The following is a 27,275-nucleotide window of genomic DNA, read 5'->3' as shown; positions in this document are numbered from 1 at the left end:
TGCAGTCTCGTCACCCGCCATCTAATTAGATCTTCCTGAATGGGCTCCGCTAGCGCTATTCGTCACCGACTGCGATTTGCGTTTGCATACTTGCCTTATTATTTTTAATGTCTGCAAGTGTCACAAGGGTTTAGCACTGTGCCTGGGAGGCACACTTTTGGAACCTAGTAACTTTTGAATGAATGAAGGAAGGAACTTGAACTGGATGTTGTCACCACCATCATCCTACCGTGACAATATTTCGAGTCCCCCAGTGCTACTGTCTATGGCATGCCCACCCCTGTAGGGTTGGCAAAGCCCTGGAGGAGAGTAGGCTTTCTGGCGCTCCCACCACTCTCTCAGGCACTCTGGGGACGACCCGGGCACAGCGCGGCTGGGGGCAGGTCTCAAGGCCAGGAGTCCTCCGGGCTCCCAGGTTCACGTGCACTGGGGGAGGAGGGGCGGAGGAAAAGGAGAGCGCGAGCGGGGAGCGCAGGGTACCTAGAGGGGAGCGCGGGCCGCGCCCGATACGTCTACGCCCCCGCGGCCAGCCGCCGCCCCGGAGCAACTTCCTCCTTGGGGGAGGGCGCGCGGGGCGGGGCGGGCCGGGAGACGCCCCCGCCGGGCTGGGCCCCGGGCCGCCCCAATGAGATTCGGTGCCGGGCCGCGGCTATGCCCAGTCCCGGCGCCGCGCTCGGCCGCGGAGGAGGCGGCCGGCCGGGGCGGCGGCGGCGCTGCGCGCGCCAAGGGGAAGCCGAGCCTGCCAAGCTGGCGCCCGGCGGGGCCATGGTGGCCGGCGCCCGCGGCGGCTGCGCGCAGGCGGGGGCTGCTCGGCGCGGCCTCCTGGCCCTGCTGCTCGCTGTCTCCGCGCCGCTCTGGCTGCAGGCGGAGGAGCTGGGTGAGTGGAGCGCGTCCGGCGGGCGGCGCACTGGGCCTGGAGGGGACCGCGCGCGGGAGGCGGTCGGGGTCGCAGCCTGCGCCCTGCGGAGTCCGGCTCTCTCTGGCCGATGGCGGCTCGAGTGTAAAATAAGTTAACTGCGTTCCGTTCGCTCCCAAACAAGAGGACCAGCTTGGCGCCTCCCCACTTTCTCTCTCCGCAGCCCCGCTCACTTAGTTTCCAGACTTCCTTCCTGAAGTGACATGGCCCAGGGGTCGCGAGCTGACGACCCCAGGCTTAGGGGAGAGTCCTGTGCGGGGAGGCCTCTCTCAAGCCTCCTTTTAACAGAGCTGCCCGGCATTTGGGCGGCCTGGCCCTCCCGGTCGCCTCGCTTCCCTGCGCGGCTGGAATCGTAGCGTGTGAGTTTGTGGCTTGCACGGATGGTCGGGAAGGGTTTCCCTGAGGTCCCCCTGGGAAGCCGGCAGTCCCACCGCGCCTCCCGTCACGAGTGAGCTGCTTGCGCCCCGACTTGGAACCCTGTGGCTCGGCTCCTTCTTGGGTGTTTGAGCGAGTCGACTCCCGACCAGGCTGATCTTTCTCTGGACCTGGTCCTTGGCTTCAAGTTGGACCTAATTAGCCCACAACCGAGTTTACTGCGGCATAGCCACCAGATGAGAGCAGTAAGCCGTTTTACCAGCTGTAGGCAAATCCTTGTAATTTAGTTCTTTATTGATCGCAAGGGGCAGCTTTCTGCGGATTTTTTCAGTTCTTGTTTCCCTCCTCCCTTACTTTTACCCCTCTACGACTGAGGTTACTTAATGGCAGTGCATCTAGCCAGAATATTTTGACTGCCCCCGTGCCCCCGCCCCGTGTTTTCTAATGAGACAAGAATCAAAACTAAGCCAAATGCTGGCGTTTTTTTCACTGAACCATGTATTCCCAGTCTGAAACATTGATACTCAAGATGTTGGTAGTGGTTCCTAAGTTTGCGTGCATACCGATTTGTTAGGAAAGAAAAAAAAGCTAAAGTTTAGACAAACTGTATCTTGGCACTGTAGCAGAATGCTAGGAATATCGTAAAATATAAATACGTATGCTTTTATTTAAAATGTACGATTTTGATCATGGGTGTTTTAAGCGCTTAAATGTTTCTCAGGTCACTGTTTGAAGAGGCACCTTCAATACTGTACATCTATGAATAGATCCAACAATGTGTCCCTGTACTAATCTGGCCAGAGCTGTCACCCATCTTTCCAAATGAAGTTTTAGATGTTATATGGCATCCAGGCTGTTAACTTTATAGAGCAGTTCTCTGGGAAGACGTGTGATTGCTTAGATTCTTAGAGCTTCAAATTTGAGACTTTACTGCACATGATTGATGGAAGAAGATGTCATGTTTCGGTGAAGCATCCTATATATTTAGGATGTTAAAAGAACCGATCGCAAAAGAAGTAAAACTTAGATTTGGCACATTTACTGAAAAAAACTACGAACTCGAGTTCTGATACCTCATGAGTGAAGAGGCATAATCAGTGTTTTTTGAGTATTTCTCACGTCTGTGGTTTTCCCAATTAGCCCTTGGTCACTTATTTTTCAAGTTTTCATAAATTTAAGCATGCAGAACCATTTTAGGTTTTGAAATATGCTACTGGATGTACAGTTGGATGGTGGTCATCCATGATATTAGTGCTCTCAATGTTTAGAAGGCAAGAGGGTAGCCTTAGCATAGCAGTCTGGTTTTGGTGAGAAGACACCATTTACTACATTTTACCTCCATTGTCCTTGGAGTCAGCTTAGTCTGCTGCTTCTTGGCTCCCCAGCCTAGCTGATCACCACTCTCTCCAGGAGCTTTATAAAGCCCCAGACCCATACTATGAATCACACCATCCAGTGAGTGGGGCCTGGGAATATGCGATTTTAAAAAGTGCCCACAGGTAATTCTGATTCAAATCAGCGTTGCGATGGTGGAAACATCTGATAATGTTAGGGTTATGGTAAAGTGCTACTGCTGTCTGTGTCATAGACAATTTAATATTAGACTTTTATTCATTGTATTATGTTTCGGGAGGCAAATGTGACACATTAATCTGAATATTGGTAAGCCTAGTCAATGAAATTATTCAAAATTTTAAAGACAGAGTCTGGTGACCCCTGAAGCTATACTAGTTCCTTTTTAAGGCTGCTACTTGCCTATGTGGTATTTTTGCTCAATTTATTTTTTTTTTTAAAAAGTCCATTCTTCCTGTATTCACAGCTGGCCAGGCCCCAGGCATTAGGGCGTGATGAGCAGAATATGGGCTGATTTGATTTTAGCTCCTTCTTGTGCCCTGCTCCTCTGGATCCGCTTAACTGAAGTTAGATATTTACACAGATTGTTTCACATGATTTTGACTTTACATAATATCACATGTAAATTGATCATTAGCATTGATTAGATTTGTATAAATCCATAGGCTTGGGCTTAGGTCTTATTCCCTTGATTATAAGTTTTGTGGAATAAAATACCCTTAATTCACGTGAGGAATTTGTGCTAACTAAAAATCCCTGATTCTCTCTTCACCAAAATATTTGGAAATGGATATTAAAAATTTCCTCCTTCTGATTTAAGTATTAGAAGAATAAAAATAAGCAGTTAATCTCTGAGGAAACTTCTAAGCGTAGAATTAGACACAGAAAAATGGATTAAAAAATTCTGCCCACCTCTAACTTTTTACTTTCGGAAGTTCTGTTTTTAAGCCGTCACTCCTTTATATTTGGTTCAACAGGGGACAGCTGATGTCTGATGTTTGGGGTGAGTGGCTTTTTAAAAAGTAATCACAAGTTTGTTCTGGCACCTTCTGCATCAGTACTTGCCTTCACCCCAGATTTTCCTTCATCTTGAAGGCCTGCGATTCGGTCAGCCTGGGATACTGTAAGTTCCTGAAGGCAGCCACTGGGATTGTCTTTATCTTCAGAGCACCTGACCAATAAATGTTTCTTGAATTGAACTGAACAATCTTTTTGTATTAGGAGATATTTTCAAATTATGTCCTAATTAGTGGAAACTAAGTAATAGAGTCTACCAAAGTTCTTTATAAAGGTACATCTGGTACTTCCACTAACTAACTTTGTTTAGCAAGCCCAGCTCTCTTGGCATGCTTATTTCTATATGTCAGGATGCCTTTTAAATGCAAGTACAGCAGAAAGAAGGGAACATGGCCAGCAGAACAATATGTACCATGTCTTTTGGCTCTATTAGATGTAATTTGTAACACACTCTGAAACATGAAGTTATACCATATACAGTATCACAGGGGGAAAAAAAGTTGTGCTAAAGGATTCATTAAACACATCAAAGGATGTTATTAAAGCAGGATTTGAACTCTGAATAGTGTCTCAAACTGTACTTATTAACTTTTCATAAGTTGAACCCTTTCACCTTCGGGTACTGGAACAGACTTGAAAATCATATAAAAAAACCACAACTTGGAAATAAGCAAGACATTTGACATTTATAAGAAACTATGTTTTTATTTTTAAGATGCAAGGGGAGATTAATTGCAGCGTTTAGTGAAGGTTTTAGTCATGTTAAGGCAGGGGCGGGGTGAGGGCTTGTTAAGGGAAATACTTCCTATGGAGTTTTGCACTTACTGCCATGCGTGTCCTAAAGCATAAATGCAACTCTGTGCCTATTAGAGCGACCAGTTGCTTTGAATTTGTAAGGAGATAATACACGATACCTATTTGGAATTGCATTTAGCACAAAGAACTCAATAAATGCCAGCTCTCTTCCTAATCATTACTGTTTATTACTCTTAATTTGACAAATACGGGGACCCCTTTGTTCTGCCTCCCCAACTGCCTCTCGGACCTCATTCTCTACCACACTCCCCCGCATCCCCGGGCATACTGACTTTCTTGCTATTTCTCAGTGGTATCAGGGACCCTTCTACCTCAGAGCCTTTGCATGTGCTATTCCCTCTGCCTGGAACAGGCTTGCCCCAAATGTCCACGTGACTCCCTTCTCCTTCGATCTTTGTTCAAATATTGCCTTCACAGGGAGAATGGCCCTAACCACCTGGAACCCTCTCGCCTTCCCCAGAACTCCACATTCCCCCTCCCTGCTTGCAGTTTTCTCTTGGGCATTTACCACCTTCCAACAGAGTCTATAATTTATACTTATCTTTCTTGTCTGTCTCCCCACTGTGAGAAGTTAAGGTCCATGAGAAGCTATGTGCCTTGGCCAGTGGCCAGCACATGATGGGTACTCAGTAGGGAATGGGTGTCTTCTCCCCCCTCAGTGAGGATGGGGGGAGAAGACAGTGAAAACACAGCTCCTGCCCTGTTGTTAAAGACTCAGCGCTGACTCTAGTTGAGAATCACAACCGCAACAAGACAAAGTAATGAAGTTGTATGTCTAGTCCAAGTGTTGTTTGTAAACAAAAAGTCTGAAATTTAAAGTCTGGATTTAAAATAGAGGAACTCATTCTGGTATATTGAAAGTTTGGCATTGAAGATGAAAGGAAAAATATTGCCAGACTTTCAGATTCTTTTTCGTTAGACTACGGAGTAATTTTGCCTTTTTGCAACTGAAGAGTCGTGTTGATGTCATCTTCCAGATGTTCATTCTCTGCTTTGTATATAAAATTTAAAAAAATAGTTGTTTGTCCTGGGGGTGCAGGAATGGGAGAGACTTAACTCATGAGGAAAAACAACCACATGGTGATTTTTAACCCAATGTGGAAATAAATTCTAACTATGACCCCTAGTATGCTGGATCCGGAACCAACTGCCAAACTTGCCTTTCAGTGGAAGTTGAAGAGGATAGGGTGTTTTTTTGGGGGGGCGGCGGGGAATGGGAGGAAAATAGAAGGAAAGTCTAAGCTTTGCGAGAGCAAAATGAAAGAGAGCTTTTTTATTCACCACCAGCACCGGTTATAGTGCCTGGCTGATAACAGGCTCCAGATAACTATTTCCTGAGTCGGTGCATGAACGCTTGTGGCTGAGGTTTGAGAGAATGAGGTGAAGGGTAGTAGTCACTAAAGTGTTTTAAACAGAAATTGCATACGTGACTATTGTGATGTCTTTAGACACACCGTACATGTATTCAAGAAAATAACTAAATTCAACTCTGAAAAGAGTTGGGAATCTCAGAGACTCCTTTCCAGGTAATACCAGCAAAGCTGCCATAAGTTAGGTGCTGGCCGTCTTGAGAATAGAGGAGCAGGTGGTCTTTGGTCCCCTAAAATCTGCAGGTGCTTATACATTGAGGGCAGCAGGACCCTGCTTTACCTTGAAGATCCCTTGGGGACAGTGTTTAGGCATTTGTGACATTAGCACTGTGTTGAGCCATGTAGTCCTGTATGCCTTGACTGTTTAATGCCATTTCTGTTTAATCTGTTCATCTAGTTTTCATAGACTATCTCCTTGGGTGTTCTAATACCCCGTATTTACAGAAATGTCTTTATCTTGTATTGATATATGCTTACATATGGTCATTTTAATTTTATATGACTCCATTTCATGACTGAGAGTGGATGTACCTAGAGGTTGTGTGTAAATGATTTTTATGGAGCACTCTATTCTTGAAAAAAGAAAAAGGAAAAAAAAACTTTATTTCACTATTATTTCTGACAGAGATCAGAAGTCCAGTTAAATTCAAAGTGCCAGTGCATAAAATTTCCTACAGGGGAAGTGGTAAACATCTTCGTGGGTCTCACTTAATTTTTAACTGGCTGAGTGGATTTAATTCAGCTTTTTTTAAATTGCTTTTCACAAAAGCAGATTGAAATGTGGTTGATTTCAGTCCAAAGGAGGAAACTTTTGAGACTTAATAGCCCATGAGCCCACTGGGACATGAGATCTGTTTATTGAATTGCTCCCACTCCCAGGAGTTTAGAATGGAGGCTGCTTATTGTGAGAATTACATGGACCAAGATTTGCCTTTTTTTTCCCCCTAGAAAGCCCCTGCTTTGCCAAGAGTCTAAAATAGAAGATAGCCTACTCTACAGATAGAGAAATGGTGCTGTACCTGCTGTTAGTGCTAGCTCAAAAGGGTCTAAAAATCTTTGAGACCCTCTTGCCTTTTGGGTAGGAAATTCTTTTTCCGCCCATCTTTCTTCTTCCTTTTCCTTTTTCATCCTCTTTGCTACAGTTACTGTGCTATATTATTAAGATCTTAACAAACACACTGCTTTTCCCCTGAGGTATTTAAAATATATTGAAGACTTCATGGCATTTCTCCCCTAATATCTAATACTCAAGTCATATTTCCCCAGTTAACCTTAACATGTCTTTTGACTATTGATTTGTTCAAACAAAGTCCACACATTGCAGTTAGTTATTACGTCTCTTTAAGTCACTTTTGATCTACCACTGATCCCCACCCACATACATTTTATTTTCCTGCAAGGAAGTCAGATTCAATTGTCTGGTGACACAGCTCACATCCTAAATTGACTTACTGCTTCTGAGTGGTGTGTCTTTCTTTTACTTGCACCATCCCCTAACGTATAAACCTGAATTAGACCTACAGGTTTGATTAGATTCAGGCTAAGTGTTTTTGGTAAAAGTACCTCAAGGTGCCATGTACTGCTCATTGTATCACAACAAGATGCATATATTATGATTGTTATTATTATTGCCCCCCCATTTCAGTGATGCTGAGAATGATCAGTGACTTCAGGAAGTGACAACTCAATCCATCCTTTATAAAGTTGCCTTTTCCTATATGACCTGGAAGTAGTCTGTGGGATAATAGTCTCTCGCTCACTCAGACTACTCTTCCCCATCAACATTTCACTCAGTGGTTTAAGCATCTATTGATCATTATTGTTTGACCAATCAGATATTTTTTATGTAAATAACATTTTAAAACCTTACCTTCATATATATTTTTTTATCAGGTGGTTTTTTGTTTTTTGGGGTTTTTTTTTGCATCTAATTGAATTGAATTGAATCCCGACAATTCTGAGAGCTGTTGAGGGAACTGAGATTCAGAGAGATTGAATCATTTACCCCAGATGCATTCACTTTATGTGCCTAAAGAGGGGCTCAGGTGCCTGTCCTACAATTCTAAATGCCGTATGATGGTCTTCTGCCCCTCATCTTCAAGGGACATTCATCCAGATGAGATCAAGTTCAAGAAAAGAAGCCTTGGAGGAACACAATTTCAGGGGGTTATTTATGCAATGAAGTTTTAAATTAATAGCCTTTGGCTTCTCTTAGAGATGATTACAATTGCTACAGAAATATTAAGACTTTTAAAACTCCCAATTAGTAGCTATTGTGCTTTAATCCACTGTGATACATTTAGCAGTGCAGAATACAGAATGTGCAAAGGCTATACAATTTTCAGGACCATGCAACGTGATATGAATTTTATGATTTATTTATTTTTCTCTCAACTCTTATGTTTTGTACCTCATTCGATGAGTGATAAAATGCCATCTCTTTCCCAACTGAGATTTGCTATTTTCTGGTTAGTTAACATTGATTGCTTTTTCCTTACATGTGGTACGTACATGTATGTTCCCGCAAACCTTCTCATCCTATTTCTTTGTGTATTTTTCATTCTGTGCTCAGGTAATTCCTAAATTGACGCTCTTGTCCAGGTGTCAGAAACGTCACTCTGGCTTAAATATAGATCCTGAAATTTATTATTTTCTGTCCTGGATGTATAAATGAAATCGAGAGTAAAACTGTGTCAGAGAATTGAAAATATAGATGTGTTCCAATTTTAGGAATAGATATTAAAGTAAAACCATACAAAACTGGTATCTCAAGGATTTTTCATTTTTAAGAAAATTCACTGCAAGATCCCTCCTAATAATGAGGGCCCTTTAGTCTCCTGCTACTCAGAGTATGTCTTAAAAAGACTAGCAGAAGAGTCATTACCAAGAGACTTTTGGACATGCAGAAATCTCAGACCCTGCACATTAGCAAGATCCCCGGGTGGTTGCTGTACCCGCTGAAGTTTGAGAAGCAGCACTTGAATCTACTGACCCTTCATTTACAGAGCAGCTTTTAGGAGCTCCATTGGTGCGAAGCAAAGAGAACAGCCTTTGTGGGAAGTAAACTAGCCGCCTCTCAGACTATTCCTTTAACAGGCTAGTAAAAAGTACTTACTTAAATGATTAAACACAGAGAGTGGTGGAATTCCTCATAAGTTTTACAAGAAACCCTGAATTAAATATGGCTATCTTCCTCATGTTAATTTCAAGACCAAAAGAGTAGGACTATAAATAAATAATCGTAATGTGGGTTTTGATGCCGGTTGTGCTGGCATTAAAACCCTGGTAGTGTGATCTTGGGCGGTTTCTGAAATCTCTCTACTCAGCGTCCTCACTTCTGAAATGGGTGACTTCAGCAATTGCCGCCTCAGTGCTTGAGTTTCATGGTCTCTGGAGTCAGACAGGTGAGGTTCAGATGCCAGCTCCGCCACCAGGGCTGATGACTCAGCTTCTCAGAGCCTCAACTTCTTCACACATAGAACAAGGACAATAGGAAGGACATGTGATAAAGAAAGGGTGCTGTGGGCTTCTTGGGCTGTATTGGAAATGTCCTGTCTTATAAGCTATGGGGTATATACTTGGATGTTTGAGATAGTACTCTTTATACACAGCTATCTGTACGTACGCGTGTGTGTGAAATGTTTCGTAATTTTTAAAAAGGAAACTAATAATACCATCCATCAAATATGATTGTCCTGAAGATTAAATAAGGTAATATAAAGTCCCTTAGAACACTCAGTATCTGTCACCTTTTACAATAAATGGTTGGTTAGTAAGAGCACTTTCACAATTAATTTTATGATTTTTTCCTGTTCTAATAACTTTTTGGTTCTTATTAATTAAAAAAAAATCTGTCAAAGTGAAAATATCTGTGTATATGAGGGAGCAAGAGAGAAACATTTAAAGCTTTACTTTTTAAAAAAATTTATTGAAGTATAGTTGATTTACAATGTTGTGTTAATTTCTGCTGTACAGCAAAGTGATTCGGTTATACATATATATATACATTCTTTTTCATATTCTTTTCCATTATGGTTTATCACAAGATATTGAATATAGTTCCCTGTGCTTTACAGTAGGACCTTGTTGTTTATCCACAGTTTTAACTTCTGAAACTCAGATGAACTTTGTCTGTACTTGGTAATGTTGGAATTTTTGGACGCCAAGAGAAAAGTCAACATCCAGTTACACATTATGTGAATATTGGTGATATGCATATTTAACATGGAACCAAGGTTAGAAAATACAGCACATTGTAGAGACAGGAAGGATTGCTCGCATTTATCCTCAGCTTCAGCAGTTGCAACGTAGACATGACATCAACATCCTGACATTATTAATAAAGGTCAGCAGCCACTTTTCTCCAACTTCCGTATCCTGAGCATCTATTCAGCAAGGATAACACAGTCATCCTAGACTTGTTTTGCTTTACAAACAAGGGGTTCGTTTTGTTTTGTTTTGTTTTACATTTTTATCTGTGAAATTAGGACACGTCTCTCAAACATCGTGTCCAGTTTGTTGCCAATTCCCCTTGTAACTTAAGCACTTGTAAGTTAATAACAACAGTGGCAAGTCTTGCTTTTGAATATCAGTGACAGGTTACAATTTCAGTGTCCATTTTTTAGAGCTCTAAAGACCGAAATCCACCTCTCCACATCTGATCTTTGATCCCAGAAGCCCCGTTTTGGGATCTCTCTGTGCACCCCCCTTTTGTGAGCCCAGCCCAGGAGTTGGCCAGTGTGTCCCACAAAACACTACTCCCAGGAGATGCCCATTGAGCATGCATCCTCCTTTAAAGCTTCACATGCACTGCAAGGCCTTTGAGATGTCCTGTGGTGAAGAAAAAGGCGGGATTCTGGAAGCGTATTTGCCTCTTTTGGCAACAAGGGTGCGATCTCTTTGTAAGCCTTCTAAGGACTGAGGGATCCAGTGCCTATTTTGAGAGATGCTGAGCTAGCAGTTAGTGGCCCTAGATAAATCTTGGGGAATGAATTCCGGTTAGACTTCCCAGCAGTTTTGAGCACTTAACACACACAGCCTCATTCATCTTTACCACACCCAGTTTTGGGTGGTCGTTTTGAAGATGAGGAAGATTGATACAAAATAGGTAACTTCTTAGAATCAAAGAGCCAATGAGTGATGGAATTTGGAAGAAGTCAGCTAATTCAAAGCAATATTCTTGATACTTTAATATGTGTAGTATTTTTAAAATAGAAATATAGTAGTTAAAATGTATTGAATCTCACTGTATGCTAGCCTCTGTGCTCAGTGCTTTACTAGCATTATATTATTTAATGTTCCTGTGAGTTGGGCACTATCATTATCTCTATATTACAGATGATGAATTGACGATTAGAGAGGTAAAGGGACTCACCCAAGCCCACACAGCTCCCAAGGACACAGGAACTCAGTGTCATAACCATTGTGCTCTGTCACCTCCCAAGTATATGGAAATAGTTTATGAAGTTAGAAGCCGACGTGTGCGCAACCCTCTTCCGCCACATCCACAGCCCTTTCAGTGATCGTTTTTCCTTTTCATAGACTGGAGAGTGACCAAGAACTATAGAGTTTTCACTGATTTTACTTATAGCACATTAAAGAATAGCATTAAACTAGGTTTTGAGATTTTTATCTCCATTGGGCATAAATGATGCTTTTTAATATGTTAATATTAAAATTATTGATGTCTTTGCACACTAATGGAAATAGTCTCCCATTATGTAGGGACTCTTGGATAGGACCTCTTGAAATGATTTGTTTAATTTTCATACATTCAAATTGATTTGTTTTAAGTGATTTTTTTAGCTGATAGGAAACACTGTGTTGTAGCATCTATTTTATACACAGTGAGAGTAAGGTTTAAAGAGATTCTAAGTTTTGCAGAACAGTTTTGCAGAACTTGGTCATGTCTTTCTAGTCTATAGCTGTGACTATTATCCATTTTCCTTTCAGGAAAACTAAAGATTTTGAATAATTGAAGTTTTACCATCATAACTTCTGTTTTACTCTTTTTATTCTCACGTAGAATACAAAGGCTCTCCTGCCCTTGTGCTTCCATTCCTTTCCAGGCAGTGAAAAAGTTAAGCACAACTGGAGAAGAACAACATTTATAAGAGAGGATGGCTGACGGTGAAATTAGTAATAGCTTGGGAAAGCTGTTTGCCTTACCATCAGACAAAGAGCTCTGTGATAATTGCAAGCTCCCTTTTGTGGTTGAAGAGATTGTAGTCATCAAGAGCTCACTTGCTCTCAGAAATGGGAAGAAATTTTCTCACACCCACACATGGGTAATGGTGTATGTGTTGAGACCTGTTGTAACTTGAATATTAGGAAGAGCAAGGATACAACTGTAATGAAATCATGTTTCTAGAAGTGGTTTCACTCGTGATATTTTAGAGCACTATTTTCCAGATTGCAGCTTGTGACCCATTTGTAGGCAGGCAGTTCACCTGGCACAGCCAGCACGCTCTTAACTTAAAAATGAAATGGGATAGAACAGAAAATATCACAGTGCATTACATATAATAAAAAGTATTATAACATTAGATGTTTGTTTGTTGTTTATGTGGGTGTATGCATGTGTGCTTGCTTAGGTTGTGATGAGAAATCTATATTCTAACTATGGGTCTTCAACAAGTTTGAAGGTTGCTGTCTTGTTCTGTGGACTAGTTAATAATTAATCTTAAAGATATTAATCTTAAAGAATTAATCTTAATTCTTAATTAACTAGTAAAGATACTAGTTGTTTTACTTCAAATAATTTTCCAAGTGCAATTAAGTTTAAAAAATTTTTCAAAGCCTAAATCATTCTTTGTAGTATTGCAGAACTTAGTCCATATCAAATATATCTTAATTTCACTTTGCTGTTAGTGGAATGTGACTACTTATCAAAGGGAAGTAGTCTTTTAAGGAAGTTATTGTTTTCCTTTCTTAGTGACTGGAATTCGAGTAGACTAAATAAATGGTTGACTCGTGTAGACAAGCATCTGGGGATTTGTTTTAAGCTTATTTAGAAAATACCTTGTATATCCATACTTCCTAAATAGCTGATGTAAAAGTCTGAAAGATAAACGCATATCCATTCATTTCAGGCATTTGGGGGAACAGATAATGAGTCCATTGGACCTGTCACTTTACTCTCAGGAATTACTTGTTAACTTACGTCTCTCTCCCCTTGACTGTGATCTCCTTCAAATGGGAACTACATTATCCTAAATTCCGAGCTGTTTGTTGAGTAAGTTTTTAATGCCAGTTTGGGTATGTTGGTTTAGAGACTTCTTCCTGTCTGCATACCTTAAGACCAATGCTGAAAGTAGCCTTTAATGTTACAAAGCACATTAGGTGGATTTGGTAGTTATAATTATATTATTTTTCTGGTTTATATATAATGTATTCATACTGTAGAACATTTAGAAAACTAATATAAATAAAATGGAAATCAATTCTAATCCCACACCATAAAAATATACAGTTTAAACCTTTTTTCCTTCATATCTATATATGTGGTCTATATTCTGTTTTAAAATTAAATCGTTTTCTAAAACATGGCCTTAACTTTTCCTTAATATCAATCTGCTCGGAGGTGTCATAGTCTGACTCTTTTCTAATTTAGCTTGTTTCCAAATGCTCAGAATTAAAATGCTTAAATTTGGGGTAGAGATCACTTGGGGACTTATAAAACATTAATGAGTACTTGCAGCTTTTTCCAAAATCTAAACTTCCTCCATCCAGTTTAATTTCTGTAAGTTGTTTTGAGGAGGTGGTGGGTCAGTCTCACAAACCAGCTATGGCTCCGAGCAAACCCCAGGGTTTAGGCCCATCGTGGACCCTACAACTGTTCTACAGGGGGAGAAGCTTCCAGTCTGAGGAGAGGAGGAAATGATACACAGTTTAGTCATCATGTGCTTTGGCAATTAAATTACAGTTCAAAGGAAGAAGATGATAAATGCTGCGTGGTAGCCACTTGTGAAGAGTAGACAAGTTCCCTGTGGCCAAGCTTCCTCCATCCCCCTTCTTGCCATGTTCCCCCCTTGATGGTAGGTGGTGACAGTTCAGTGTCCCTGTCACTTCCCACTACTGCATCACTGCGGCTCACTGCCCTTGAGTCCTCCCAACACCACGTGGAGCTTAACCGTAAAACCAAGATTGTATTTTTTTGCCTTCAAGATTGACCTTTATTTCTTTTCATTTTAATTTTAAAAAAACCACAAAAAACCTGTGAACCCTCATCATCCAGCTATGGTAACCATCAACATTTCCCCATCTTTTTTACTTATTTTCCTCTCTCCCTTTTTTGCTGAAGTATTTTATGGCAAATCCCAGACCACATGTCGTCATGTCATTTCAGCCCTACATATGTCAGTAGGCATCCCTAAAAGTAAAGACATTTTCTCACATAACCTCAATACCATTATCACACCTAAAAAAGTGAATAATACTCCCCTGATATTATTTAATACCCCAATTATCTTTTTTAAAATTAGCATTGGTATTTATTAGTGTAAATATATTGCATTTGAAAATCCAGCTTTTTTTAAATTGAGGTATAGTTGATTTACAATGTTTCAGGTGTACAGCAAAGTGATTGTTATATATTCTCTTTCAAGTTCTTTTCCATTATAGGTTATTGCAAGATATTGAATATAATTCCCTGTACTATACAGTACGACCTTGTTGTTTATCTGTTTTTTATGTAGTACTGTGTATCTGATAATCCCAAACCCCTAATTTATCCCTCCCCCACCACTTTCGCCTTTGTAACCATAAGTTTGTTTTCTATGTTTGTGAGTTTATTTCTGTTTTGTAAATAAGTTCATAGGTATCATTTTTTTAGATTCCACATATAAGTGATACCATATAGTATTTGTCTTTGTCTGACTTACTTCATTTAGTATGATAATCTCTAGGTCCATCCATGGTGCTGCAAATAGCATTATTTAATTATTTTTTATGACTAGTGATATTCCATTATATATATGTATTTACATACACACACCGCATCTTCTTTATCCATTCATGTGTTGATGGACATTTAGGTTGCTTCCATGTCTTGGTTATTGTAAGCAGTGCTGCTGTGAACATTGGGGTGCATATGTCTTTTTGAACTAACATTCTCGTCTTTTCAGGATGTATGCCCAGGACTGGGATTACTGGATCATGTGGTAACTCTGTTTTTAGTTTTTTGAGGAACCTCCATACTCTTCTCCATAGTGGCTGTACCAATTTACATTCCCACCAACAATGTAGGAGGGTTCCCTTTTCTCCACACTATCTCCAGCATTTATTATTTGTAGACTTTATAACGATGGCCATTCTGACAGGTGTTAGGTGGTACCTCATTGTAGTTTTGATTTGTATTTCTCTAATAATTAGCTAAGTTGAGCATATTTTCATGTGCCTGTTGGCCATCTATATGTCTTCTTTGGAGAAATGTCTATTTAGGTCTTCTGCCCATTTTTTGACTGGGCTGTTTTTTGTTTGTTTGTTTGTTTTGATATTGAGCTGTATAAGTTGTTTGTATATTTTGAAAATTAAACCCTTGTGGGTCACATCATTTGCAAATATTTTCTCCCATTCTGTAGGTTGTCTTTTCATTTTGTTGATGGTCTCCTTTGCTGTGCAAAAGCTTTTAAGTTTAAGTAGGTACCATTTGTTTATTTTTGCCTTTGTTTCCATTACTCTAAGAGATGGATCAAAAAAAAATATTGCTGTGATTTATGTCAAAGAATGTTCTACCTATGTTTTCCTCTAGGAGTGGTCTTGCATTTAGGTCTTTAATCCATTTTGAGTTTATTTTTGTATACAGTGTTAGAGAATGTTCTAATTTCATTCTTTTACATGTAACTGTCCAGTTTTCCCAGTACCACTTATTGAAGAGACTGTCTTTTCTCCATTGTATATTCCTGCCTCCTTTGTCATAGATTAATTGACCATAAGTGTGTGGGTTTATTTCTGGGCTTTCTATCCTGTTCCATTAATCTATGTGTCTGTTTTTTGTGCCAGTACCATACTGTTTTGATTACTGTAGCATTGTAGTATAGTCTGAAGTCAGGGAGTGTGATTCCTCCAGCTCCATACTTCTTTCTTAGGATTGTTTTGGCTATTCAGAGTCTTCTGTGTTTCCATACAAATTTAAAAAATTTTTGTTCCAGTTCTGTGAAAAATGCTACTGGTAATTTGATAGGGATTGCACTGAATCTGTAGATTGCCCCCAGTTATCTTTTTAAAATGGTTTTGTAAGATTGGTTTTTCAAGTCATGGTCCAAATAAGATTCATGTGGTTGTTCTGGTGTTTAAGTTTCCTTTAATCTAAAATAAAACACTTTTTAAAACGTTTCTTTATACAGTTCATTGTTGAAGAAACTGGGTCAGTTGCACCTCACCTGGATTCAGCTAATGACTTCCTTGTGGTGTCAATACACTTGTGTTTCTACCCCTTGTGTTTCCTGTAAACTGAAGTTAGACATAAAGGCTTGATGAGATTCAGAGTCAATTATCAATTCAAATGTTTTGCTTTTTGGCAAGAGTGCTTCATAGGTGTTGGTATGTAGAGCACATTTTATCCTAGCAGGAGACTTGTAATATCTGATTTTCTCACTTGTAGTCATGCTGAGATCCATTAATAAGTTTAGATGGTGACCTGCCTGATCCTTTCATTTTAAAGTTTTTCCTCTTGTAAAGCAACTATACTCCAATAAAAATTAGTTTAAAAAAATAAAGTTCTTCCTCAACCTTCTACCCAAAGGTTTTCCATCTATTTGTGACCATTGCCAGATAAGCTCCATCTTATTAGGGAGCTGTTCATTTTAATAGACAGATGTTGTGAAAGTATCTAAAAAGAGGTCTGGTAAGGCATCAGTGCAGGTGGTTTTCCAAAATTAAACACAAATACACTTGTGTTACAAAATCAAATAAAGAGGTGAAAAAAGTGTTTTTAAAATCCTAGAACTAGATCATCTTGGAATTGTCATCTGGTATGTACCATTGGTTGAGTAGCCTTAAGGAAAGTCATATACATCTTGTTTTCTCATCTGTAAACTGGGGCATATATTATGAACCTCCCCAGACTCAACACCCTATGCTCTTTAGACAAATGTGAGAACTTGGTTAATGGATTTAGTACACAGAGATTATAGAATAAAAGTGGCCTCCTTTATTTGTTGTCATTCCATGGTGATCTTTTTAATGCAAGCTTGTATAAATTCTTTAATTAAAAATAATTTAAGTAGAAGAGCATACAGGATCACAAAATCCAAATAGTATAAAAAGTATAAAATAGAAAAAGCCCCTTCATTTTCACCCCCTGCCAGCAAAACTTAACCAGACTGACAGATTTTTTCAAAATTTTTTAATTAAATTTTTTATTCTGAGATAATCATAGATCACATGCAGTTGTAAGAAATAATACAGAGAGATGTTGTGTACCTTTACCTGGTTTCCCCTGTGATAGCATCTTGCAAAGCTATAGTATAATATTGCAGCCACGATATTGATGTTGATACATTACATATGGAACGTGAACTGGTAGATTTTTAAATAACTCTTGTCGTCTTCCTTGTCAGTGTTTCTTAATTAGAGTTGGGCTCTGAGTTAAGCTACAGAAGTGTTAGGATGAGGTCGTGGAAATAGTGCTTCTCTGTTGTTTTCAATTGCATGCATATGCCTTATTCAATATATGATACCATAGGCATTTTCTCTCCCTAGGCATTTTCCATTTGCTCTTTGGCATATTTCTAGTTCTTTTTTTTCCTCAGCTTTATTGAGATATAATTGACATATGACGCTGTGTAAGTTTAAGTCTACAATGCATTAGTTTTATACATTTATGTATTTCAAAGTTATTTAACACCGTAGCATTTGCGAACACTGCTATCACCTCACATAATTACTGTCTCCTTTTTGTGGTGAGAACATCTAAGATCTACTCTCCTAACAACTTCCAATTATATACTATAATATTGTTAACTATATCTAGTCCTTTGAAGTCATCAAAACTGTGGAAAGACAGTAGGTTGAAAATTCCTGATGTCATTAGTACCCAGGGAATAAGTTTATTATGTTAGTGCTTGCCACAGAAGACTCCGTAAGTAGTCTTCCATAGGCCGGAGTGAAATTGCAACTTCTGATGACAGTTTGCTTTGTAATAAATCAGGACTCAGCCGTTCCTTTCAGGTTTTTTGGCAGAGCAAAGACCTAGTTTCATTCTGATAGTTAATGGAAAAGGGAAGCTTCTCCACATCTGAGGTACAATCCCCCACGTAAAGTAAGGATGGGAGTGTTGAAGACTTAAACCTGCTCACATTCTGCCAGTGTCGCTGGGTGAAATGAGATTCCTCTTGGGCGTTAGAGTAGAAGACATTGAAAAGAAGCATAATTACAGGCTTGAATAAAAGTGACACCCTGGAATTTTCCTTTGTCATGACATGTCGCTTAAAACTTCGAATACAGTAATCATGTGTGGGCTGATTCACCTGTAACTGAGCCTCATTTTATGTCTAGGGATGTTTTCTAGGAAAAGATTTCACTTTCTTTTCTCTTATAAAAGCAGAATTTCATAGTACTAAGAAAAGAGACATTTAAAGGTTTCACCGGTGATATCTTGGTGGCTTAGAGGGGGTTAGTTATGTGTATATTTATATGCATAGTTGTACACTAGTTACCCTAGTGTTGTTTCATCAGGGTGCTCAAAGTCACTGCCTTCTAAGGTGGGCAAGTGTTAGAAACGAGTTACAGGACCTTGTGGGGAGCTAGGGCGTTTGTCTCCTTTAAAGGGGCAGCCACTGCCTTCAGCCCTGTGAGAACACCTGCTGGTATGATTGCCCTGTCTTCCAGTTTCCAAGAGAAATTGTCAATTGGATTTTTTTTTTTTTTTTTTTTTACAAAAGCCTTTAAGAGCAGGTAAATAATTCTAAATTTAAATCAAAACCCCTATGTACTTCTGCACCGTATGCTTTACTCTAGTATAATTTTCATTTAATTCTCAACAATTTTGTACTTACTGCCAGAGAGCCCAAGGAATATAGCTATCACCTCAAACTTAAGAACCAAACTTACAACCTTTGTCCCCAAACCTGCTTGCCCTCTGGGCTTCCCTTTCTGTCATATTAGCCTCAGTGTTCCAATCATTTCTGGACTCAACATCTCAATGTTTTTTTATTTTTTTCTCCTCTTTTCTTTCCCACTATAATTAACCAAAACCTGAGCCTGTTGATTTTTTTTCTTGTGAACTTCCCCCTGTTTTTCTTTCCCTTTCCATTCCAGCCACCCCATTCCTAGCCCTCCTACTGCTCTTCTGAGGCAGATTCTCCTGCATTCTAGTTCCTGTATCAACACTTTTTCTAATACCTCTTTCATTATCTCCCTTCTCAAAAACCTCTGTGGGCCCCTATTGCCTACTGTATAAACTCCACAACTTCTGCCTGGACCTCCAGGTTTCAGAGTAGTTCTATCTTAGCTGTCTATCTCCATTTCCCTCTGGTACTAACTCATTGCTTCTATAGGTCAACTCCCCCAATGCAACCTCCCTGCTTGGAATCTTGTGAGAGTTTCTGCCTAATGGGTGGGTCCTTGCCTGGAGCTTGACTGCTGATTTGGAACAGATTCTGCAGTTTTCCCCAACCCCTTATTTTAACTAGGCCCCCATGTCATTTGGGCTGCAAGCCTCAGGGCAAGAAGGAGGTGGAATAAAGGAAGACCCCAGATGAATCCTCTAGCAGGGACTAGCCTGGAGAAGGAAGAAGGCTGCCTTGGGCTTCAGATTCCCACGATGCCCAAGTTGGGGCTTGTCCATAGGAGGCTTTGGGATACCTTCTGTTACCACCTCAGAGAGTTCCTTCTCCAACAGACTTCTACTTTCTCTCCCTCTGGTGAAGGGCAAAAATTCTGGCTTTGTTTCTTTGAAGCCGTAGTAACCACAGACATTTTGTACTTCGTACTTGCACGCAGTGTTTGCTCCTAACCTTGCAGCCCACCCAGTTGTGCATGCTGTTAGATGTTTGGGTGATTAACCTGGTCACTTTAATATACTGGAACAACTTGTTGGTCAGTTGATTAACTTCCCTGTTCAGAAAGTCTTAAGAGAATTCCTTGTTTTAGTGAAGTAGTGAGAATTCACTGAAATAGATTCTCTCTTGCCCTCTTTGGCCCTTTGTTTAAGCTTCTGCTATGGCAGGGGCACCTAGTGTTATAGTTATCTGAACATGGAACTCTCCCATTTCACTCTGAGTCCTGAGCAGCTATTGCTGCTTTTATGTGTCTCCAACAATGCCGTGTCTGGCAGGTGGCAAGCACTCAATACAGTAGATCCTTGATACTCATGATACATCTTGAGTCTATCAGGAACTTCCAAATCTGTGACTGTTGCTAACTGAGATGTGGATGTCAGATGCTTGTTAGTCCCCAGTTGAATGACAGCCTTTTAAACAAAGTCCTCTCAGCATAAGCCTCAGATTCTACCAGGAGCATTTTGCATACATGATCCCATTTAATCAGGACAGTAACCCCTGAAATGAGTAGTAGTGTTTTCTCGGTTGCAAATTATTTCATGGCATTGACTTGCTAGTAGACAAAACCACAAATGGCAAATCTGAGAATGCCAAGGGCCCGCTGTGCAAGTGTGGATGGGTAGATGGATAGATGATTAGAAAAAGTAATTTGACTAAATGATGTATTTGCAAAGGGCTTACCGTGCTAATACATGAAACATTTTGATCAACAATGTTCGGAAGATTAAACTGAGAAACAAGAGATGAAATAACCTGGAATAATAAATACTGTTTAATAATCCAATCCTTTTTTTTTTTTTTTTTAAGCTTTTCCCTCTCTCTCCATAGAAGGAGTAGAATACCTAAGATGAAGATTATACTGGACGTTTTCTGCCCTCAGTAAAAATTAATTTCACTTACTTTTTGTATTCTTTTTTCTTTAACAGGTGATGGCTGTGGGCACATAGTGACGTACAAGGACAGTGGCACCATGACATCTAAGAATTATCCAGGGACTTACCCCAATCACACTGTTTGTGAAAAGACGATCACAGTACCGAAGGGGAAGAGATTGATTCTGAGGTTGGGCGATTTGGATATTGAATCCCAGACCTGTGCTTCTGACTACCTTCTGTTCACTAGCTCTTCAGATCAATATGGTAAGAAAAGAGATCTAGGTTTCACTGAGCATGGGACAATTTGAGATGCAGGGAGGAGGCAAGTGGCACGTTCATCAGTGTTACCGCCTGGGAAGATCAGAAGAGGAACTTGCTCTTTGTAGACTCTCAGGGTAGCTCACACGGATACACTTGTTTCCTAAGCTGCGCAAAGACATCTGAGGAGATAGTAGCCTTGCGTGGGTCTCAGGAGCTTAGTTAGAGTTTATATCTTGTCGGGAAGACAACTGGGGATATATAGCATTTGGCTAAAACACCTACAGTGCATTCATTCGTGTGACAAATATTTATTGAACAGTGGTCATGTGTTCAAGTGCTCTGTGGAGGACTGGGTGGGATACAGCAGTGAAAAAACAAAGTTCCTTCTTTCATTGTGCTTACACTGGTAGAGGGGCGGGTGGAAAACAAACACAAGTACATCTATAATATGAGAGGCAGTGAGAAAGAAAAATAAGGAATAAGAAAAAGGAGTCATCCTAAGGTGACACCAAGTCTGATTCTGAGTGTGTTTGTCTTCAAATGGGATGGTAAGGAAGGCTTCTCCAATAAGAAGACATTGGAGCAGAGACCCAAATGGAGTGAGTGAAGGGACTGTACACATAGGTCTGGGGTCAGTTTTCTGGGTAGGGGAAGGGCAAGTGCAAAGGACGGTTTTCAGAGTAACCTTCTGAAATTAAGCTTTTTGTGGTTTGGGGTGTGCTGTTAGCGCACTGGTGTCTGAAATCACCATTAGCACTGACCCTACAGTCCTTAGCCCAAGGAAACAACTTGGGTTTTATCGATTAGAAAACAAAGACAGAACTTACATACAGATTCTTCTGAGATTAGAGATTTTTTGAAATTCTCTGTGTGTTACAACTCCAAAAATGATACAGGTTTTAAGCAAAACCCTGTCCTCCTGCTAGTTCTATAGGTAATTTCTCTCAAACACACAGCTTTCAAGGCTGTCTTTACCTTTGCATCCAGAGCTTCCTCACTTCTCCCAGGATGGAAGCCCGGACCAGTCCTGAGAGTTCAGAGGTCTAAACCTATCTAGCCCCCATGGAGGAAAAAACTTAAGATTTATTTTTTTTATCCCTGGGAATATTATCTGTATTTTAATGTTGGTTGAATTACTCTGACAGAGTAAAGATGGTTGATTTCATATAATTAGTTGCAACTTTTTAACTCCAGTTTGACTCAAATGGGAAAAATGAGAATTCCGGGGATGCTTGAGGCCCCTGGGAACACTTACTGTTCTGTTAGCTCTGGTAATCGAATGTGTGGTAATTTGTGGAGCCACTCTTCAGGGAGTCCTTCATTAGCCAGGAAATTTCCTTCAGATTCAGAGGAGGGCGTTGAGTGTCAGAGCTCCTGTGTAAAACGCGAGGGAAAGTGCTGCAGGGCCAGAAACGGCTTTTCCACACTAGTCTCTGTGGGGAAGCGTCTACTCTTCCAGAAGTTGAGCAGTTAATTCCACCTGCTGACAGAGCAGCTGCGTAATCACCTCTATTGCTTTGGGTCTCAGCTCGGGGGCTGAGGTGAGAACCAGACAGGGGAGCACATCGTCCTGAAACAGGATTGGAGAACGGATGTGGTGTCCCCACACCCAGGCATTTACTCCATTGTCTTTGATGTATATTCGCAAATACACAAAAAGGAGGAAAAGCCTGGGATTAACTACATTTTAGGAGCCGGGTTATACGAGGTGATCATGGTTGGCCTCAGGGCACTCTAGTCCACATTTCCAGCTTGTTGAATTTTCAAGATGTAGACTCTTCACTAGGAAGTGAGTAATGAATTGCAATTCATTTCAATAAAGCCCAGTAAATTCGTTTTTCTTTTTAAACTTTTTCGTACATAGTTATGTTTGTCTTTTAAAAACGAAGTATATACTCATTATAGAAATAAGCATACTCATTGTATGTCAGGCACATGCTTGGCCTCACGTAGATTTTCTGGAATCCTTACATCCACCCTGCAAGGTAAATATTATTAACTCCTTTTTACAAACAGGGAAACTGAGGCACGGTGAGTATTTTATTTTATTTTATTTTAGGAACGTGCTGAAGATCACGAAGCTAGTTAAGGGCTGAAAGGAAAATTTATATCTATGTCTTTGTGGCTCCAAAACATGTTTCCAGATGTCTGTTCCTCTCCCAGTACCAACACCCAAAGAAAAATTCAGTGCATTATCACCCTTCCCAGGTGGACCAGCCCAGTATTACATCATACAGCGATTTTGCCTAAAACACAGGTGTAGTTAATACTTTGGGTTGGGGATGTTCTTAAGATAAAATATTTAACGATGCTCAGAACTTCTTTCTTTTGAGGCTACGTAAAAGATTCCCTGATCAGTCATGTGAAGGCAAAAATCCAGCAGACAAGAATAACAGAAATTAGCAATAAAAGGGATACATGGAAAGGAAATTAGAATATTTCAATCCTATAAGCATATTTAAAAAGAATTACATTCTAAATTTTCTTGCAGTCAGAACTACAGATTTTCTTTGTTAGGAAAATCTTTATTACATATAGGCTGAAAAAGTTCTATCTCACCCTGAGTAAAATTAATGTGCCCTTAAAAAAAAAAAAAATTAAGTGGCTTAGGGCCAGGTATAGCAGGTGTACACATGCATATGTGTGTATGCTGCATGTATATATTTGTGTCTTTTGTAGTTTTGAAGAGCATTCTGGGAGGAGCCACTTATTCATATATGTATACTTACAATATTTAATCCAGTGACTTGAACGTAGTAGATACTCCGTGAATAAATGGTTTTAAAAGTGAATTGGCAGATTCAATGGCGAGGAACCAGTTCAGTAAAACATGTAATACCTGCAATATTAAGCCCCTACTTGTTGAAAAGACTGTTAACATAGAAAGCTGCTTAGGATATAGTGTTAGGTAAAATATGAATACACAGTAATGTCCTAATAATAGAAAAAAGCCTCTGAATAAAGTAAGACAGAACATAATTGTAGCAAAATGTTAGAAGGAGGACTTTAAAAGGTTCAACTCTGGGTATTGTTATATTTTCTCTCTACTCTCTATTTTTTTCTTTAATAAACGTACGTTTCTTAAAAAAGTAGATTTTCTTTGACCAAGAACGCTAACTTTAGACCTACATTTTAATTTAGTTAAAATAGTCCCCTGGTCAGTTTGAACTTCCTGGAGGAGTGTAGCATCTGCAGAGGAGAAAAAGAAGGAAGAGGAAGAGGAGTGCTTTGCTGGCCTGTGCGGCTCAGGGAGTGGGCCTTCCTTTGGGACTGTCACCCAGCTCCCTGTAGTGGGGAAGGCCCCTCTGCAGCCAGTGTGGCCACAGGACTGTGGAGGGAGGGTCTTAGGGATCCAAAACGCTGTTGCCTGGGCCAGCAGTCGAGGGAAGTGCCCACTGCAGTTCCCCCTGGGGGGAACATATGTTCTAGAATACCTCCTGCAATTCCAGTATACAGGGCTCTAAAGATTACATGTATGGCTGAAACAGCTGAATAGTTTTGGTTTATCCAGCTCAGTTTTTTTCAATTAATTGCTAAAACCCATTGCCAAGAGATTTTAAGACTCAACACTATCAGACTTTTAAATGTGGAGTTAATGTTTGGAAAAAGAATAATGTTTTCTGGCATCCCTGTTTATAAGCTCTGCCAAGAGTGGACATAGCTGGAATGTGATTGCATTAACCATTGTGAATACGCTGAAGTTATATAGTTTTAATCCTTATGCAGTTCATTTGTAATGGTTCACCCTCCCATGCCGATTTTGTTTTAAATGTTTGGTTCATATACTTTGGGTGCTTTCATTCATGGTAGCAAAACGTATAATACTATAAACAAGTGTGACCCACACCAGCTTTCACAGTGATCAAGCAAAATATGCACCTGATCTCATTGATTGTTAAGAGACCTGATACAAATAAGATGGGGTTATTATTCTTCTGTTTGTCATATATTATAATGAGGGCTGATATTTCAGATTCAAACATCAGTTAAAAGAAGGTACTTACATATCTATGGCTGAGTTAAGACACTGACTCTCCCTTTTAAAATACTCTTGAAACAGCCAGGATGCAGCAAAGTTGATAAACTAGATCAACCTCACTTTAGAATATATGTTGTTTAAGAACAAAATACGATTTTAAAGATACTTTTTTTTTTTTTTTTAATTTATTTATTTTGGGCTGTGTTGGGTCTTCGTTTCTGTGCGAGGGCTTTCTCCAGGTGCGGCGAGCGGGGGCCACTCTTCATCGCGGTGCGCGGGCCTCTCACTATCGCGGCCTCTCTTGTTGCAGAGCACAGGCTCCAGACATGCAGGCTCAGTAGTTGTGGCACACGGGCTTAGTCGCTCCGCGGCATGTGGGATCTTCCCAGACCAGGGGTCGAACCCGTGTCCCCTGCATTGGCAGGCAGATTCCCAACCACTGCGCCACCAGGGAAGCTCCGATTTTAAAGATACTTTTAAACATATAAAAGTTTTTGGCTGTAAACATATACACTGACTTTTAAGATCATGTGTACTAATATCCTGGCCAAAAAAAATGTTTAAGAAGTATCATACTTTGATTAGTAGAGATTGTTTTCACTATAACTAAGGGTATTCTGCATTTTTGTTTAAGAGACCAAAGTAACAGAGCCTCCCTTCAAAAGAAACACTCATGTCCCTTTTCTGGTCTAGAATCCAATCAGGATCGTGAAGCACTTAGCTGTTGTATAGTACAGTTCAGATTGCTGCTTTGGTACTGATTCTCAATCTCCTCCCTTTTATATTTGTGATGTAAAATAATAAGAGGTTAGTTATATAAAATATTAAAATATCTTGAACTTGGGGGAAGAGTAGGTGCTGATTCAGGCATTGTGTCATACCAGTATACCTACATTTAAAACATGAAACGTCTCACATTGTTTTATTTATGACACTGAAGAGGGAAGGCTACGAATTCATACTGAAGGTCATTATTCTCAACTTTAAAACTTGTTAGGGACCCTCTAACCTTTACTGGTTAAGTTCCATTTCCAGTCTTACCGCAGAGAATTCACCCAGAGGTTTGTTTCTGTCACGACTGCTTGTGGGGATCCCAGAGAAACTGTCATTTCTGTTTCCTGATATTTCAAGAAGATTGACTAGGTCCCAGTTTTCCATGAAAGTTGATCTTCCCCTAGTGGGCAGAGTTTAGGGCTATTCCTAGACCCCCTCAGGGACCTGCTGGAGGAATCTTGGTGGGAGCCAGATACTGGTTCCTCGGGATCTCAGAGGACCTTGTTCTGATGTAGTTTCAGAGACTTCCCCGCCTAGGTCACTGTGGATCAGCATGGATTGAGATGAGCACTTCTGTTTCTGGGCAGAGTTTTCACTTGGGCTTAAGAGTGCAGACTCTGGAATTAAACTGCCTGGCTCCAAATTCCTGCCTTACTACTCATTTTTTAATTACATGACCTTGAGCAAATTACTTAACTTTCTGTATCTCTGTATCCCCATCTTTAAACTGGGCAAAATGATAGTATCCGCCACATATGGGTGATTGAGGCACATGTATACATAACTTACAAGAATGATGTCTGGCACATAATAAGCATTCATTAACCACCATCATCACTCCCTCCCTACTCCCCTTCCTCCTCTTGCCCTTCCCCGCTTCCCACCCCCTCTTCCTCCCCAGTGGCCTTGCACACAGTTGATTCTTTGTCTAAGATGTCTAAGAGCAGAGAACACATCGGTCCCTCTCAATTCCCCGAGCACGCTCCTTCCACCCAGCAGAGGCTGAGCTGCGGCAGCACACCCCACCCTACCCCTCCTGGTGCGTTCCTGGTGACCTAAGTTACCCAAATCAGTCCGAGCCTGTGGCAGGGGTTCCCTGAGCCAGAAAGAGCTTCGTGGACAGATTTTCTCCATCCAGCTTCATGAGATGAGCCGAGAGCCCATGTTCCCTAAGCCCATAGTGCATTCAGTTTGGCTTTTTATTTTCACTGCCACCACCGGTCCACATCTTTGTATCTATTTCTTATAGAAAGAGCTTCCCGATTTTCCCCTCTCTCCTTTCACCAGTCTCCTTTCCCTCCGGGCCATCTAAGATTATCTTGTTAAATATTGTTGTAATAATTTCTTTCTTTCCTTATTTCAAAAATTGTTAATTGTGTCCCACTGTCCATAGACACTTGTTAGCATGGTTCAAGGCTCGCTCGCTCACTCTCTTCCCCACCCACATTTCCAGCCACATCTTTTTTTTTAAACTTAATTAATTAATTAATTAATTTTTGGCTGCATTGGGTCTTCGTTGCTGCGCACGGGCTTTCT

The 27,275-nt window shown here is 40.4% G+C and overlaps 1 protein-coding gene across 1 annotated transcript in view; it reads left to right on the top strand.

Moving 5' to 3' along the window:
- Positions 1-671: 671 nt before the first annotated feature.
- Positions 672-27,275, top strand: part of DCBLD1 (discoidin, CUB and LCCL domain containing 1) — a 70,784-nt gene continuing 44,180 nt past the window's right edge. The window contains exons 1-2 of the mRNA XM_036871824.1: positions 672-877; positions 20,777-20,989. Coding sequence (XP_036727719.1) covers positions 766-877; positions 20,777-20,989 — 325 coding nt within the window. The 5' untranslated portion in view covers positions 672-765. The remainder of the gene's footprint in view (positions 878-20,776; positions 20,990-27,275) is intronic.

This window comes from Balaenoptera musculus, chromosome 12 (assembly GCF_009873245.2).
Source record: "Balaenoptera musculus isolate JJ_BM4_2016_0621 chromosome 12, mBalMus1.pri.v3, whole genome shotgun sequence".
NCBI classification, from domain to species: Eukaryota; Metazoa; Chordata; class Mammalia; order Artiodactyla; family Balaenopteridae; genus Balaenoptera; species Balaenoptera musculus.
This window is presented reverse-complemented; position numbering and strand designations above follow the sequence as displayed.